General features: G+C 41.0%; 1 protein-coding gene across 5 annotated transcripts in view; it reads left to right on the top strand.

The window, feature by feature from the left end:
• Nucleotides 1–18,960, top strand: part of LOC124320213 — a 103,131-nt gene that overhangs the window by 28,247 nt on the left and 55,924 nt on the right. For 3 of the 5 annotated variants that reach the window (XM_046782957.1, XM_046782958.1, XM_046782956.1), the window contains exons 6-9: nucleotides 2,048–2,241; nucleotides 4,428–4,473; nucleotides 4,631–4,700; nucleotides 6,280–6,382. In XM_046782957.1, the coding sequence (XP_046638913.1) occupies nucleotides 2,048–2,241; nucleotides 4,428–4,473; nucleotides 4,631–4,700; nucleotides 6,280–6,382 (413 nt within the window). Of the gene's footprint in view, nucleotides 1–385; nucleotides 696–2,047; nucleotides 2,242–4,427; nucleotides 4,474–4,630; nucleotides 4,701–6,279; nucleotides 6,383–17,278; nucleotides 18,220–18,960 lie in introns of those variants that run through there. The other 2 variants (XM_046782960.1, XM_046782961.1) reach the window with 2 other exon arrangements.

Genomic DNA, 18,960 nt, shown 5'->3' with positions numbered 1-18,960 from the left:
AACCTCTGAAAGCCAAACCGAACCAAAATTTTATTTTTTATTATTATTTTTTTTTTGGGGGGGAACAAGAATCGTTATATTGCTGCGTCCTAATACAGCACGGCAAACTATATATACATATACGTGTGGTGTGTATAGGAAAAGGGTTTCACGCGTTGGCTGGTTCGTTCACGTTAATAGAGGAACAAACAAGCTGCCGGTTTATTTTATTTTCATATTTTTCCTTCTTCTTCTTCTTCTTCTTCTTTTGCTGCTCCGTCCTTTTGCTGCTTGGGTTCTCGGACGCTTCGCGTTAGATTCTCTCTCCTATAGCCCTTCAGGGGGTCCCGGCGTTTTTCTGGCTGCGTGAACACGCGCGTGCGGGGCTGTTAGTGACCAGTGCGTGGCCAAAGTGTTCAGACCGCGCCGTACTCTGCTCTCTCTCTCTCTCTCTCTCTAGTGTGTGTGTCTATGTGTTTGTTGTGTCGCTTGTTTGTTTGTTTTTTCTGGTTTTTTTCCCCTGTGAGCTGTGTGCATGTGAGTTGTTGTCCGTGCCGATCTTGTCGTCCTTTTCATCTACGGTGATGTTACTGCGTACGTGAGTTGGTTACCTATATGTGTCGCCCAGCAGTGCATGTGACATAATTCATCGGAGAGGACAGGCTACACTGCTACAGCCATGCTCTTGAATCCCTCGCACGACATGCTCCTTCCAAGTATGAGAAACAACCAGAAACAGCAAACAAAATATAAAACGAGATAATAGTAGATAGAAATATATCTCTCACTTTCCATTTTATTTTTATTTTTTTAGCTTCTAGCTCCTATTTTTTGAATTTGTTTTTTTCCTTGGCTCGGAAATCTTGATTTGTTCCTCATAATTCTTATAGGGTAGCTCTGCTTTTGAAAAATGAAAATTCATTTTGTCTTGTTCACAAAAAAAAGACAAGATCGCCTTTCATGACTTTTCGGAGCTGCTGGAGCGTGGGGGGTCATTATCGTAAACATCAGGCAAGCCAGGAGCCCACTGGCCAGTCAGCTCAGGTTCTTGGACAACCCCAAAAAAAAAACCTGTAGGGAGTTTTTTTTTAGTAACGAGCAATAGCGTTGACACGTTGAGAGGAAAGAGAGAATGCTCCTCACTCAAAACACACAAAAACCAGTAGTAACCAGTCAAGATTTCCTGTCCTGGATGATGTTTGTTTCTTACTCTGTCTTTTTCATAGATGACACCTTTTATGGGAGACACACGTAAGATGTTCTTTAACACTGATAACATTAACGATACGTAAGGCGAAGAAACAAGAAGAAAACAAACAAACAACATCAACAAGTGGTTTTGATTGTTATTTTCGCGCTCTCCGTCTCGTTAAGAAAAAGTAACGCGACGAGTCGACGTCACGTTCTCTATCATTAGTTTAATTGCGGCCGTCAATTTCTTTTAGCGACGCTGTTGTACATCGATCAAAGCGACCAACGGGGGGCAATTATTAAAGTACAATGCGGGTCAATCCAATTATAAATACGGGACGATTTTGCGACGGTCAACTTGTGCTGTTACTCGGTGCACTCCGGTGCACTGCGTCAACTGGATTATGTAATAATCATCCGAAAGTGGGTGGCATTCAATGGCGACTCTTATCATTTTTGCCGACGAGACTTTTGTTTTACAAGTTTATCTCTGCTGTCGTATCTCGAAAAAATTATTTTTGATTTCCCGTTTTGTCGTCCAAAACTCTGAACTCCCTTTTTTGGCTTTTCTTGTTTGTTTTTTTGTTTTTTTTTTTGTCAACCGACAAAATGAAAAGTTGATGGTGGTGAAGAATGCCGGGTTTGACGTTCCCCCCTCCACGGTTGTCTCTCTGTGTGTAGTTTTAAATGTATCCACATTTCTTTCGGGGGACGGATAGATAAGACAAGCTAGACGCGATAGAAGTCGTTGAACTGATCTTCTTCTTCTTCATGACTGTAGAAAGAGCGTCATCACTTTTGTCGTTCCGTTTCATTCCATATCATTCCATTTTCTTATACATGTATTTTTTTGTTGCTGTTGATTCTCTCATTGCAGAAACGGATGCCCGGTTTCGACTGACGGAGGATCTGGTCGACTCCGAGCGTGAATTTCTCGTCAGTTTGAGGACCATCTACGACATCTACGCCAGACCGCTGAGGAAACTCTGTTCCATTAGCGACGAGGAACAGAAGCAGCTCTTTGGCGGCATCGAGCCAATCCTTTCTGTCAGCAACATGCTTCTCACCAAGGTAAAAAGAAAAGAAAAACAAAACATTTGTAAAATTTCAAACAATCAAGAATGAGGAAATTAGCGAATCTAGTTGAAAGATTATGAGGTAGAACTTTGCAATCAGGAATGGCCACAGATTGTTTTGCTGGTTACTGGTGGGAACGTTGGGCGCGGAAATGTGTCGAGCTGATTATCAAGTCCTACGACTTAGTGGGGCCGACCTCAAAGACTCACGGCGGTGGAAAAAACATTTTTGGCGTTCACATCACTTACTACTTATTCGAGAAAGTTGGATGTAGAAAAATGCCATGCATTGAATTTTTGTCTGCGTAGTTCTAGCCAGTCTGAACCGCTTTGAAAGAAAACAACGAAAATTCTAGTTTCATTCGTCTTAAATGTTCTTAAATTGAAAAAAAGCAAAACAAAGTCTGTAGTGGCCCAGCAGTATAGAGTTAGAGAGAGAGAGAGAGAGAGAGTTAGTTGAATGTTTTCTACGTGTGCATAATCACATTCGTTTCTTTCGGTATATATTTATACGGGGCGGAGGAAGTTATAGAGTAGCTTGAGCTTTGCTTTTTTAATGGGCGCTATTCCAATTATTAAAAAAACAAAACCCAAAAGCGTCGTTTGATTTTTCGTTTCTTTTTTCCCGCGTCCATTCAAATCTTTTTTACGAGCCTACTATGCGCACATATATTATAAGAGCAATTCGAAATGACCCATTGTACGAGATGGAGGCCGAAACGTCTGGAAAAAACTGTCGGCGTTCAAGTGTTTATTGTTGAGTTAATTTGACCGGCAAACTGCCATTACATCCAGTAGTTACTAGTAGTAGGGCCAGGGCTGGGCTCGTTGGAGTACCTAGCTACTATTCCATTACTAAGCCATTTAAAAGACACTAAGTCGTCACCTGTTGCGTAGGACGGTGTCTGTGAAAAGGGCTCGTGCCCTCCATTTTTTCCCGTCCGTATTTTTTCTTTTTTTTTTTCTTTTTCCTTTAACCCCGAGACCCATATCTTTATTTCCTCCTAGCGCTGGGCTTGTTTGTTCCGGTCACACCAATCTCATCGCTTTTCACGTGACCGGCAAGCGTCCTTAATAGGGATGCTTCGTTTGAACATACAGAAAACGTTCGTTTCCAGGGAAAAAAGAGCCGTTGACCGACCAGACCGAAAATGTGAAATTTTCGTTCGTCTTTTTCCCACCATAAATCTTTACATTTAACGAGAGAGAGAGAAAGAAAGAAAAATTCGGGACTGTCGGGAAAAACCTTAAGACACCCTATAATCTCGTATGTGTGTTGAGCAACTTTTTTTTTAAAACTCATTCATTCATTATTTTTTTTCTTTTTAATTCACGTCGGATTTTCGTGGCGTATTTCCCGAGAACCGATGAAAATGTTCTCGTTTACGCCCCCCGAACCGACGTTCAAATCAGACAGATGTCGTTGGCTGTTGCCGATGATTGTTAATAGTTTGGTAGACAGAAATGTGTTTATAAAAGCGCAGAGTTCTCGGTATTAATTTGAACGTCATCCATCATGTTGGCGGCCGGTCGGCGTCGGTTTTCACACTGTTGTTGCATTTGTTTGCTCAGCAGTTTGGGCTGCGTTGAATCCAATTAACTTAGAAATAAATCATCCGCGTCTGACTCGTGAAAAATGAAAACGAAACGGACACGAGAATGAAATATAAATAAATAAATAAGAAAAACACACATACAGGTGTCGGATTGACTTTTTTTTTCCTTTCTGTAAGGGGGGTTTTGTTTGTTGAATTGGCTGTTGGGCGTGTATGTTCAAATGTCAGACGAGAGCAGCACACACACACACACACAAGTATAGGACCTTGATAATACCCGTGCATGCCAAATGAGATGGAGAGTGTATTAGTGCGCAAGGACCGGGTTTTCTGCTGCTGCTCTCTCTCTCCGAGTCCAACCCTTCTTTTTCAAACGAGAGAGAGAGTCTGTCTTCATTTATTTCTGTTCGAATACATAATATAATTCTAGGTATAAGAGAGAGAGAAACTAACAAGCGCCATTATTATGGATGGTACCATCTGCGTGTGGCTTATTTATTAGAATATTTGCCAACGAAGAGAAGAAGAAAAAAATCATTCTTGTAAAGATGACCACTAGAGATAGAGAAAATGTTCGTGTTCTCTTCAAAATGTTTGACTTGATTTTTATTTTCCTGTCGTTTAGTTGGAAGACGCCCTGGCTGCTTGGGACCCGCATGAGACCAAAATCGGTATGCACTTTTGTTATTACAACTTGTTATTCTTTTCTTTTTCTGTTCCTTGGAATTTTTTCTACAAAGAAAAAAAAAATGTTTGTGGCTTTAATTTCTGTTTTTTTGTACTAAAAAAAACTAAAACACATTATCATCTGTTTACCTGGCCCAATAGGTTCGCTGTTCTCCAAGCAATTCTGGAACCAGTTTGACGAGTACTTCCGTTTCTTCACGCAGGCCAAGGAGTAAGTTGTTCACTTCTTTTTTTTCCCCTTCCATTCCGTCACGATTATTTTTTCGTTTTCTTTTTAATTGGACATTTCGTGACCGCAACCATTTCACCTTGGCCATGTCAACATTTTTTTTTTCGCTTCCCATTTTCGTCAATTCGTTGAACTGAAATTACGACACGCAAAGAGAATAAGAACACGTCACTTGGTTTTAGCCAACTGCAATCAAGGAATCACATGACCGTATATATCGCACGCTTGGCTGATAATTGAAAGTAACGATCGATACTCTCCCGCCAGCTATGGCGTAGTTTTTTTGTTTTTTTGTTGTGTGTTTTATTTTATTTTACTCTCCCCGTGGGATGATACGGCTATTCATCCCTTTCTTTTTTTTATGGACGGACGCTGTTTTGATACGCTCTGATGATCCTCCCGGACTAAAAAATTCCCTTTTTTAGATAGTTAAAACAAAAAACCAAAAAACAACCGCCCGTTTCCGTCCTATTTCCATAAAGATCCTCTCTTTTTCTCTCTCTTTTTTTTTTAGAAAACCCTTTTTATCGATGTAAAAAAAACAAAAAGAACACGTAATTTTTCTCTCCTTCCTTTTTATGTTTGTGTGTATATTCGCTTTATTATTTTTCTCTCTGCCCGTTTAACGACCCTAAAGGGTTGGCGAGGGCACGTGCCAACTTGCAGTTAAACACCGGAATTTCTAGCGCCCCATTTGTTATTGACTTGTCGATGCTGACTGCTGTGGCGTTTTGACTTCGATGCTTTCCCTCGTCCCGTCTTTCATATTATATTATTCACTTGTAGAGATGCAAATCTAGTTTTCCCAATACCTAGTTATATCGTATCATTCGGTTTTATTCCAAATATTTAGTTTGATTTTTATCCAATCATGAGTCAATTTCCGACTCATTTTCGCAATCTGGAAATTGCAAAACAGGGCCATCCCATATTGCAGACCACAATAATATATCATATATCATATATAACACAACCACAGAAAATGGCACAACATTTTCTAATTGTTGGCTGGTGAGTGCAACTAAAGTTTAAATTTTTGTGAGTGTGGGAAAATACTAGAAATCATAGACAAAACCTTCAAGGAAATCATTTGTGCACTTCACAACTGACATTTTACTCTTTTGGCAGGTATTTTTATCTTACTTATTGTAGCTTCTAAAGCTGGCAGAAACACACACAGACATAGAGCTCTTTCTTTCTTGTCAGAGGCCACCATGGGCCATGGCTGAATTAGAAGAAAATGATGAAGGCATCATTTCACGCTTCTCAGAGTTTTCTTTTCCAACATAATCCATGAGAACAAGTCACTCAGTGGTTCTCGTTGGTCAAGCAACTCAAACAATCAGAACAACATACAGGTTTTTTTTCCAATACATTGAGGACTAGGAATTTAAACCAAACATTACCTAGTATATTAACTTGTTAAGGCCAATCAATATTTACTTCATTTTATTACTTTTTTCGAAAAACCAAATGATTTGATTTAGTTCTATAATTTTTTTTAAAACTCAAGTTGCAACGCTAATGATTCACTTGTGTCTTTTACATCCGGCCATTATAGACTACTGAGGGAGAAACAGTGCCGTGACGAAGAGTTCATCGAGATCTGCAAACTGCGCCAAGGAGCCGCTCTGCACACGATCGACTCTTTGCTAGACCTGCCGGTAAGTCCCAATTTATCTCCACACCCAACTCCTTTTTGCTCGGGGACTAGGTTTTGTTTTGTTATTTCCATAATGCTTACGTAGCTCAGGATCTAACTGTTATTTATGCAAGTGCTCACGCCGAGTGCATCACCTCATTACTTATTCTTCTTGATATTCTATACTTGGCGCAGAGGGTCGTTCGAGAAAAATAATTGAGGTACCTTACCGGTACCGACTTTGCCGCGTATCTTTTTTCGGAGACTCTGGGAGAGAGCGTGATTCACGCACGACCAATCAGATTTACGTTAGAGGTTGATTTCGCTCGTCTACACACATCTCTTGTTTGTTCTTTTCTGCAATAACATCCTCATCATTTTTCCTCACCCTTTTTTGTTTTATTTTTTTATTCATTTTTGGCTCTCGGCCGTACGAAAATCTTTTGCGGATGGCCCCGATCCCCCACCTGCAAGGCCCTTTCGTCGTGTGGGTGGCCCATACCTTTTTCTTGCCTATTTGGAATTTTTTTTTTTTTTTTTTCTTTGATTCATTATCAGCGGTGTCCGCTTCGCGTTCCTTTTCTGTTTGTTTCGCGCGCACATCTAGCGCGGCTAGCTAGCCCTTTCTTGTTTGTAGGCAGTTTTCTTTCTTGCGCTTTGGCCGCTAGCCACAGGTGTACGTGTTCGTATGGATTTTTCCTCCTTTCCGCCGAATGCTTTTACTCTCCGCCGATGATCTCACCTGCTGGACTAGAAATTGAATATGACGCTCTTTTGTTTTTTGTCCAATGTTTATCATGCGTAATCGATATCACTTGGAACCAATTCTTTTTCGCCGCATTTCGTAATTTTCCACCACTGAGATCGTGATGATGTTGTAAACTATCTTGTCCGACATGGAGGCAATGGTCTGTCACAACATCAAAAAAATATTTGTTCCACAAATATTTTTTAAAAAAAAGAACGTTTTCGCGTACTTTTGTGGTTACCCGAGCGTATCACCGTCGTTTCACAACATCTAGAAATCAATTCCCGTTTTTTTGTTGTAACCTAAATTTTTTCTTTCACACTCGGATGTGAGTAAAAGTTGTCGAAACTATCGCTAGGTGGCGCCGACAGTTCCGGGCGGAGCGCAAAAATAAAAATACGTTACATGATCTTCTACGGTCGAAATTCAAAATCCTCCGACTAAAACCAACAAATGCATATGAGACACGGCATTTTTCTATTTCCTTCTTGAGGTCTTTTCTTTCGTCGAAAAAGTGACCACCTGTCTCAACTTATTTCTGTGGGGATTTTTTTGTTATTCTTTTATTTCTTCACGGCCCTTTTTATCCGACAAAGTGACAAGACAACAAACACAAGACCGGAAATGGCAGCTTTCTCCCTCCCCCATTTCGGAAAAAAATAAAATGAAATGACGAAGGATTTGTGCGTTCGGCTGTGTGTGTGTATGTGTAGTGGACGGACGCCGCCGCCGTCGTTTATTGTCGACGGGCGTACATCATTTCATAAGTGTGCCGCTTGTTCTACTATTATCCGACTACTTCCCTCCTACTAAAAAAGAGAAAAATGGACGAAACTAAGACGCGCCAAAAAGAAAACATGTGACACTCTCCGGCCGATAGAAGAAGAAAAAAAAAACACAACAAGCGGTCGATGTATTATCTTTATTTCTTCTAAATGTTCCGACCCATTTCGGGACGGACGATGAATCTGTCGTGAAAATCCTCATCATCCACATGTTAGCCAATTTCTTTTTGTTGAGTGAGGATGGGCGGGTGGGAGGGAGGGGGTCTTTGAGCTGCTATTGTGTAGTTCTGGTGTAACAGTCATAAAGCTCCATGGAGAAGAAAAAAAATCCAATTAACCTCAATTTTTCGCTGTTGTTTCTTCTCGTTTCCCCAAAACGTCCCGAACCGGAGCCGGGGGAAAATTCGATAGTTAATCAAGTCAAATTGCACGTTAGATTGAATTGCGCAAAAATTTTTGAATTTTTGTGCATGATTCAAGTTTTGTCGAGCTATTTTTGGCGCGGTTATCCATTAGTTCAAATTGCCATTTTCCCATTTTCCTCTTAAATAATCCAGAAGAAAGAAGAAGAAGAAGAAAAAAAACACGAAATTCGTGAGCGTGAAACTAGTGCTACCAAAAGAATACACAGGGACAATGACAAAGACGACACATCCAATATTACATAACGAATCGTGGGCGGGCTCCTTTCTTTTGTCATAATGATGATGGCGGTTGAGTCTCTCGGTGGCTGGCGATTCGGTAAAAAGGAAACAACAACAACCCAAAAAAGAAGCAGCAGCAACAGCAAGAACTTCCTTGATAGTAATTGCTCCCGGTTTGACTCATTTCGAATGAAAAATGAGATTTTTTTTTGTTCCTCCGTTTAAATACCTCCGCACTTGGGGTTGAAAAGGTTCCAAGAATAGGGGCTAAAAAAGCAACAAGAAGGAATTGAACTGCACAGATGCTGAGAAGAAGAAAGTGCGGTCGATCGTGATAGTACACACACGATGGGTAGAAGACAACAGGTTGGAAAAATGAACCTGCCTGGTTATAAATGTATTTATTATTAGACAGGGGGAAAAAAAAAAAGACCCAAAAAACATTTCCTTCTTCTTTCTTGTGTGTATGTTTTGTTTTTTCTTCACTCCACCCGTTTGCGCGTAGCTATGATTAAGCTTCACTGACGCTGTGCGTTCTTCCGCCCGAACCCACACACGCGGGAGAGAGAAAGTTCTTATTCTTCTTCTTCTTCTTCTCCGGTTGTCGGCAAGTTAGACTTCGGATGGTTTGAAAGAAGAAGAAGAAGAAGAAAAAAATGTTTTGAAGCGCATTGCTTTTCGGGCGGCTCCCTACGGCGCTGCGTGCCTGGCTCATTTCACTTGACATTTCTTCTGGGTATCTGGAACGTTGCCCTCTTATTCCTTTTTTTTTTTCTTGGGCCTCTCTCTCCAGACACAATCCGTAACCATTTTTCCCCTTCAGAAAAAATTGTGTTTTGTATTACCCTCGTCGGAAATAAATAAAAAAAGGACGTCTAAATACATAGGAGACGATACAATAGGTAGAAGAAAAAAAAACCAGACAGTCTTATTTCTAACGAGACTTTGTGTAGGTAACAAAACACAACTGGTAGACTCGTTTGTATAGGCCTCTCCGTCTCTACTCAATTACGGTAGCGGGACGATTTTTTGAAGGGGAATTGAATTCCCCTTAAAGGTCTGACTCGTGTGCCGGTGGGGATGCCTATGTATTTATTATAATATGTGACAATTCTTTGGGTTGTTTTGGGGGTTTAAATTTAAAAAAAAAAGTGGACCAATTCCTCCTCCTCCGTCTACCCACATGATTATTATGTGCTGGTCCAGCAATTGGTAAGCTCCTTCTTTTCTTTTTTTTTAGAGAGAAAAAAAAAATAACTAACTACACATCCCGTGAATAAAGAGCCGCTTCTTTTCTGCACACCTGGTGGAAATGAAACCGTGTTGCTCTCAAGTCGTTTATTCCCAACAAGATTACCTGTGTGTGTCGCCCTTCACCTGGCACTTGTTTTTTTTTACTTCAAACAAATACGCCAGACCACTTGTTACACAAAAGCATGAAAATGGAGGGGGACCTCAAAAGCGAGAGCTGACATCTCTGACCCAGTGCGAACAAGCCAATACGATGCCGACCGGCCATTCTTTTTTTTATGCGAGTACACCCACTTGCTGCTTAACGACACCACAGTAGCACAATGAACTTTGGCACTCGTCGCCTTTTTGACGACGTCATTTTCATATTGTAAGATTATCGAGTGCCTTCCATTGATTGTTTCCGTGTTCAACTCACATGATCGTTGGCTTTTTTTTTCAAAGAGATGCGCGTTCTCACCGTTAAAGAAAAAAGATAAGGGGGAAATGTTAAACAACTTTTTTTTTTAGTTGAAGAGGATAAAGGGGTCGTGTGGCCATCAATCACACGGTCAGGGGATGTCACAACAGGAATGAAAAGGACGACGACGTCAAGTTATCAACAATTTTTTTTTTATTTTATTTTTTTACTTTTTTTTTGGTGTGTGTATTCGAGTGAAAGATTTTGATTCTTTTTCTCGATGATCCATTCATTCCACACTGTCAACCTGCCGAAACCTCTCTCTTTCATTCTCTGGCCTCTCTCTCGGATTATGGTCCGCCTTGCCCAAATTGGGTTCTCTGTCGTAACACGTAAACCAACATTCCCGTTTTATTCGATTTTCAATTTCATTGTGTTTTGTGTTTAACGTCCGTTTTGATATCGAAAAGTCGGGAATCGATCGATCATGAATCGATCATGGCCACCGACAACTCTCCCGTGGGGTTGTGTCTCTGTTGTTGTACTACCACCAACCCCCCCAAAAAAAGGAATAATGAGAACAAAGGACACCTCTCACACTCATCGGCATAAAAGAAGAGAGAAAGCTGCTGTGGCTGACATTAAATTCCCTCCGATTGATTTTGATTTTCAGTTGGCTATTATCATTTTTACAACTCTTCCTGTCTAGCATTTTTTTTCTTTCTTTCTCTCTTTCCTATTGTTACGATTATGTTGGGGCTATTCGATTCTTCACCGAGAGTTTCTTGACCGTTTGATTATTCACGCACGCTGCCAAACACCTTCCTATCGACTCTCTCTCTCTCTCTCTCTCTCTCTTTCGTCCGGAATCCCTCCACCCCCAACTGGTCGTTTAAACTGTTGTTGCGTCCAGCACAAGTGCGGAGATGGCCTCAATGGCCAACAGACAATATATTTTTACTATAGAGATGGATAGTCTATAGTTGTATCATAGCGTGAATATAAACGTCTGGGGTCTCTGATCGGCGCCGGCGGATTTCAACTCAAATCCGTTTTTTTTTTCTCTCTCTCTCTCTCTTTTCTCCATCGTACGTACTCCTTTCTCCGTCTATCTGGCATCCACCTACAACAACAGCAACTCAAATATAATACCGCTATTTATTACAGACATTCGATGGCCTCTTTCGCCTCTCTTGTTGTTTTCCCTTTTCATATTTCTGTTGTTTTTTTTCTTCTTCTTCTCCCTTTTGTGTTGTGAGTTTTTGATGATGATTTTTATCGTTTCAATGACTCCGTCCCTAAATCCTTCCGCTTCTCATCCTTTTGAATTGTCGACTCGATGTGATGAGGAGAAAGCGAGGCATCCATCCACCGGCTCAAGTCGAGAAATAATCAGGTGCGTGCGGCTGAAATGATAAGAGCCTCGGCGGTCCGTCCGACTGCTGCTGCCGTATTATACCATTTCTCATGATAGTGATAATAATGATGACGGCCGTCTAGTTCTAGTTCTTCAAATGATATCCAAAAGTTGATTGTATACACTTTTACATGTAGCGCCCTCAATTTCATCGTCGATTTTTAGGAACAACAATTTTTTTCATCCCCCCACTATAGCAGCTTGGGCGGCCATATCATCGGCTATTTTCATTTTTATTTTGGCCGGAATGGAAGTCGGACATGCGCACCTTTCTCCGCCCTATTTGCTGATTGAGACACACGACTCTCGAGATACGCGAGTGGTAGTAGTGGTACTACAAGCTTATAACAATATTCGTGATGAAATCCTCCCACATTGTGTAGACGCAAAAGCGCATTTGAGATTCGACATGGAATGCTTTTTATTTGCTCGAAAATCTCGCGTGTTTGGCCGCCGCCTGGGAGTCTCCCAGCAACAAACACACACTCACCAAAAAGCCCGCCAATTTTCGAAAAAAATAAGATTCGCTCCTCCTCTTTCGTTGAAAAGCTTTCACTTCAAAAGTATAGACAAGACATTGATGCAAAAATATAGTTAGTCGTGAGTCTGTTTTGGTTTCAGGTTTTTTTGTTTTGTTTCACCGCCGAACTCTCAAAAGAAACATCCCGCACACGGTCAAATCTCGCCACAAAAAGAGTTCACCTTTTTGCGGTATTCCCCCTTTTCGCGATGTTGTAATGGGCTATTAATTCGATTATACCAGAACATGCCGGTAGTGGATACATCGCCGACGTGAAATCCGGATCGCATTGACGTAGAGTAACAAAAAAAAAAAAAAAAAAATATGAAGTTTTCAGGACGTTGGAGAAAGCCTTTTGCAGTCAGTTCAACTGGAAACTTTCGATCGTTATAATAACAGAGAAGATGAAGGAGGCAGCGGCAAAAAAAAAAAACCTTCGAGATGAGATGTGAATGATAACTCTTCGGTGTACGTCTGTTTGAGAATGAAACGGCACTTAAGAAATATCTCCGTTTTCTATTTACCAAAAAAAAAAAAAAAAAAAAAAAACGAAAGATTTTCTCTCATTTCTTGATAAATATTTGAAGAAGAAAAAGTAACAAATTTTTAAAAGTAGGAGATGAGGATCCGCCTATCGTTTATTATATTCCCATTGTTTGCTCTTTTAGACCTCTTTTTTTTCTGTTTTATTTTGTCATTGACGACGTCCCCCCGCGTCCTCGATCTGTCTAGTTATTTGAACTTCTTTTTGGCTCGCCACTTTCAAACGCTATTTATTATTCGTTCAAACATTCCCGAAAAAGTCGCCCAAAAAAATTGTTCGTTTCCTTTTCTCTTTTGGCTCTTTTTGAAAGGAAAAATTTAACACCTTTCAGGAAGACTGGGCCGTTCTTGGCGCTGGACTAATAGCCGGCCCGTCTAAATCAACGTCAGACGCATCGCTCCGTCCGTTCCAACCGACTGCGAATTTATTTTTTGAAACATAAGAAAATTGGTCTGAAAAATAAAAATAATTTCACACGCTTTCACGCGCTACGTGTTCGGACTAGGTCGTCTGCGTCGGAGAAAGAAGATCTTTCTTATCATTCTTCTTCTTCTCCTTCTGGTTGGTGGAACAATGTGAAGACAATAGCCTTCCAGACCTGGCGATGTGTATTGCACGGCTGTTGATCATTCCACCCCCGAAAAAATAAGACCGTCCCGCCCTAGATACTTTTGAATTTGTCGTTTCTTTTTGAAAAAGGCCGCCGATTTTCTTGTTACATTTAATAAGAAGATAATAAAAGTAGGAAAAAAAATGGGAGGGAATAAAGACTTCTTTTATTTTAATATCTCTTGTGTTTGGGGGGAAATTTGAGATCCCATTACGTCAAACGACTGAGACTACTACATCCCCTTGATACATAATCATTCATGGGCCGTGAAAATCTAATAAAAAAGAAGAAGCTCTGCCAAAATAAACGAAGAAAGAAAAATGATTGACCGTGAAATGGCGCAGTCTATTTCGTCTGGATTTCAAAAAGGGGCAGCAGAGCCCCGGCAGAGTCCCAAAAAAAGTCGTTGGAATGTATTAGACCCCCAAGAAGAGGGTTAAGATGAGGAAGTTATAGCCGGGCGCAATGCGCAGTTGAGATGCGCAACTATTTAGGTAAGATACTTACCTACTTTATTAAGTGCCGTGGCTGACGATGCTGCGGATGGACGGGCTGGCAAAGCGGACGGAGCGGGAGCAGACGGCATCCCATATGTGTTGACGGGGACAACAAATGTTTTCCCGAACGAGGCTGATGGCCACAAAATATCATAAAAACCAGAAGGACATATATTTAGCCGTATAATAGCTAGGCTTACATCTTTTTCTTCGTTTTTTTGCTGTTGTTTTCATTTGTTTACTTCATATTTGGTCATCCAGCCAAAAAAAAAGAGACGTTTCGGTTCTGTGCGCTCTGTCCTACTTTTTCCCGTTGTTGTTGTTCCCCGCCACCACCGCTGGATTGCCTAAAAAGGTGAACAGCAGAAACACTTGTCTCTTAAAAAAAAAAAAAAAAAAAAAAACTCGTAGTGCTGGTGCTGCTGGGGGGATTTGGTTCAAATGGACGACCGCAAAGGTGACGTCAAAATAATAATCACACCCAACTATAACAGGATCGATCGATGGTTTTCTAGACTGGGCCAATGTCAATTTTACAGCCGATACGGTCGGTTAGCGTCGCGACGCAACGGCACATTCACAGCGACACTCTCCCAACCAACTGGGTCAAAGTTGACCGCAAACTTTGTACACGTTGAAATCGCCTTGTGTATCAATTTCATTTCACTGTTTTTTTTTGTTCGTTGCACATTTTCATCATGGATGAGAAACCGTTCGCTATAGACGACGACGTCTATCGTATTCCCCACCACCACCACCACCAATCATGAAACATGTCGACGCTTTTGCGCATCGCCAGCGAACCGCAAACCCGTTAGTAATGGCCAGACGCTTATATTCTTGTATCTTGTTAAACTTTAGACCAGACACGTAAAATGTAATGCAGTTCGAATGTGAACTGGGTCATCACGTTGAACTATCGGTTCCTGATTCTATTCTTTAAAAAAAAAAAAAAAAAAAAAAAATGAAATCAAACTGAAAAACGTTATCGTCATCGACAATGACCTAGCACATGGGAAATGTGTGCGTAGAAAAAGGGTTTTCTTCTTCTTTTCTTTTCTTTTTTTTTACTCTACTGGATTTCTACCGTTTGTTTTATTTCAAACATGCCGGGCATCGACATTGATGTATATATGTATATGTACACCTCGATCGAATCTTCTTTCTCTTTGGGGCTGGAACGGTTGATTTTTCTTTCTCCATAGTCATCCACACACAGAAGAAAGAGAAGGTATTTTCCACGTCTGCTGCTCATCTACATATTATACACATGGAAAAACTTTCTCCGATCCGTTCCTCTTTTTTTTTCTTTCCCAAGCTTCTTCTTCTTATTCTTATTTTCGGGCCCCGGGGATTTTTCTTCTTTCTCCGTCGCAAGAGAGAACAAACACGGTGGAAATATTATTATTATAACTCTCTCATTTGTTGGAATGCTGTATGTGGCATAGCTGCTGGCCCGACAGGTCCGGCAACTTTCGTTTTTTTTTCTTTCTTTTACGGATGACTTTCCTCGCCATATATTTTTTTTTTTTTGGGGGGGGGGGGGGGGACTCGCATAAGGATTTTGATTGTTTTGTTTGAAAAGCCATTCATTATTGAAATATCCCGGTGAACTCGTTTCCCCGCTCACGAGGAATGAGCCGGCCCCCGCTTTACAACGTCTTGGAGCTAAAAAAAATCAGTTGCGATTCGATCGATTGATAAGTTGCATAGGAGAAAGGAGTTGAGAGTAGGCGGCTGCTCTCTCTCTCTCTCTCTTTCTATCCTTGGCTTCCGACGTGTTTCATCGGTGTCGGCATTATGAGTAACGGCGGGTGAAAGCTTGTCCAAAAATCACATTCATATCCTTCAATTCTTGTGTGTTGATGCCGCGCTTCTGCCGTTTTTTCCCATGGTAGTCGCGCACACAAACACGCCCGTTATCCTATTTTTGTAGTATTTTTGATGGGCCCATTTTGGGTGAAGAATAGGAGAAGGAGAAGGGAAAAAAATGTCCGCGTTGTAAAAAGAAATTTTTTTTTTCTGAATGAGCTCCTTGGATGTATAAAAATAAAAGGGGAAACGGCGGATCAACGACACTGGGGTCGCCGATCAACATGAATCGAACATGAAAAAAGAAAAAAAGAAAAGAAATGATTGGAATTCTATTTTTATTGAACACTTTGTCACGCGGGATGGGCCAGCTAGCTAGGAGACTTTGACTCGCGTCAAAACACGTTTTCAGCATTATTACGATGCGACGACCTCAAAATGATGGCCATCACGAATGCAAACAAAAAACAAAATAACAACAAAATAACCCAATCGATATTCTTGGACGCAAACAATAGGGGGAAAAAAAAGAAACCGGAATATCCTATGTTACATCCGCCGCTATGGTGAAAGTCTCATCACCGTCGCTATATAACTTTAAAAAATGTCAACGAACATGGAAACTAAAAGAATTTTCAAAATTCGTTCCGGAGATTTTTTTGTTCCATCTTCTCGTTATAAACGTTATGTTTTTTTTGTTTTTTTTTGTTGAAATAATATTATGCTAAATCGGCTCGGACACTGTACGACAAACACAGAGAGACGTGATCCTCATTTGTCATGATGTTTCCCCCCGCGCCGCTTTTAAAAATGAATTCCGCCGCGGACTGCCAAACAAGTCTCCGAGGCGGTAAAAGTGGTCAAAAGTTCCAAAGAAACACAAGAACAAACTTAACGGAGAAAAACAAAATAAAAAGTCCGGAGAAAGTGAACATCACACACACACACAGAGAGAGAGAGAGAGAATGGATCGCAGCCTCCTTTCTCTCTAATCTCTTTCTATACGAGTTTTCTCTTTCGGTTCGTCCCGAACGATAAAAAATATCTAGACAACAACAACACACATCAGCAAGGCCCCGGCAGGAGAGACAAAAAAAAATTAAAAAAAGGGAAATAGAAAGGTTCAAATCAAGCAAGTAAAATAAACGAATCATCATCATCATCATCATCATCCCTTTCCATTTCGCCCTCAACCCAAAGGCCCCGTCGTGATCCTTTAAGAGTCTATAACTCTTCTCATCACAGATGCCACGCACGTGAAACGAGCTCCCCCCACTATACTCCCCACTATACTCCCCATCGGATCCTATCGGCTGTTGGGCATCGGGCAAAGATAGATGGAAATTATTTTAATTTCTTGTTCTGTTTTTTAATTTTATTTTTCGAAAACAAAACATTTAATCTCGATTGTTGGAAAGTTCTTCCTGTCCAATTTTTTTCTTTTGTTTTTGAGAAAAAATTTCTCCAATTTGGTTTGTTTTTTGGCGATTGGACTGAACGCGAAAATGGTCAATTTTTTGTTGTTGTCTACATTTTTTTTTTCTTTTTTCTTGGGAAGACCGGAAATGATTCGTTTGTTCGGTATTGTATCGTGCAGACTAAGAAAAATTGCGCGGTCGGTCACCCACCCACCTCCTCGTCAGACAAAAAACGGAAAATAGAAAATACTCGTAAAAATAAAAGGAAAAAAAACTGAAGAAGAGAAAGAAAACGAAGAAGAAGAAGAAGAAGAAGAAGAGAGAAAACAATTTTTCTGGGTCATTAGGGCTGGGAGCTGTCGGTACCGTGAGTGTGGGTGGCGTGCTATGGTATAGACGAGGGGGGGGGGGGGTTGTTGCTGCGTGTGGGAGTGAGACGTCGCACCGAGTCGGACGGTCATTGTTCGGCGACCGCAGAAAATGGTTGATTATTGCTTTATATATCTACTTTTAGTAGTTTAGTAGTGGCAAGCAGCACTCTAACTACAAGTGCAGTACATATAAAGTAATACCGAGAAATGAAGCGACGGATCGCCTACTTTCCCCAATTCCGCCACGTCCGTCGTTCAGTCTGTTGAAATAAAAAATAAAAAACTACTAAAAATAAAATAGAAAACGGAAAAGAAGAATTTGGTCGAATTCGTAACGGCTCTTCACACTATACGTCGGCTAACTCTATCGGCTCACGGTGGTGTGTGCTGTGTGTTGGTGTGTGTATGTAACTTGGTAGTACTTACTATACACACCAGCACATCAAATGAAAGACCCGTGACTGCCAAGTTCATTCGCCTTTGGTCATCCGTACAGACCAGTTTGGACAGTGTACCCATCTTGTTGTTTGTTTGTTGATCGTGATCTGCTCCTCATCGTCCCTCACTTCCGGAATGTCGTCCAAGATCGCTGCCTTTGTCGACCCGTCGTGATTGACGTTTAACTCAATCAACTGTTTGCCCTGCGACATCGTGAGTCTACACTGTACAAGCAACTGCAAACCAAAAGATAGCGACAGAGTTTTGGTTTGGTGTCTCGGAAAGAAAGAAAAACAATGTATCGGATTTTCGGTGTCGTCGACGAACGAATGAGACCGACAATTTTAGTGCACCGACGTCCGGCAATCTTCTTCCATGATCGCTGTTACGCGCCACCCATCCTGGTACGTTCAAAAAACCTTCTTACCCTGTCATTTTGAAAGTTTGAAAAAAAAAAAAAAAAAATTTATCTGGCGACTCGCGACTGGCATCTCCCATTCATTCCGTTTGAATGGCGACAGTGTCAGTTAGTCTATAGTAAACTAGAGTAGAGCTTCTAATCTCTTGTTGATTTTTTCGACGGCTGCCCCACTTGAAGCTCTCAAGAGTGATGACTATCTTATCCTCAAGGCGTGGGCTCCGCTTAAAACTATCGCCTCGTTTTTAGTTTTTTTCTTTTTATCTCGGTGGTATTATTTGAATAAAATTATATCATCATCTCTCTTTATCTTTTCACGTTCTTCCTCTTCTTTTTCTTGTGTGTACGTAACGTGTCGTCCTGTCCGCCTGTCTATGTCGCTCGTTATCAGTTGTCCAACAATGGCGGGGGGTATGACATTTCCATGTTTTTCATTTTTCCCCTTTTTCTGGAAGAGCTCGAGAGGAGACATCACTCAAATTTTTAAAGGGCGGGAGTTTTCAAACGCCGCATTCTTCTTTCACCCCTGGGTCGTGTATTCTTTGCCCCTTCTTCCTACAATGTTGTACACACATTCGAGTGGAAGTTTTGAAGCACTCGACGGGCCTGTGTAGGCCTAAAAAAAGAGCAGAGCATCAAGGCCTCCCCTCTCTGCTGTCTTCTCCTTATTTCAATATTTTTTTGAATGAACTACGACGGGCGGATGATGACGCAGCCGAGCGCATAC

Source organism: Daphnia pulicaria, chromosome 1 (assembly GCF_021234035.1).
Source record: "Daphnia pulicaria isolate SC F1-1A chromosome 1, SC_F0-13Bv2, whole genome shotgun sequence".
In the NCBI taxonomy this organism is placed as follows: Eukaryota; Metazoa; Arthropoda; class Branchiopoda; order Diplostraca; family Daphniidae; genus Daphnia; species Daphnia pulicaria.
This window is presented reverse-complemented; position numbering and strand designations above follow the sequence as displayed.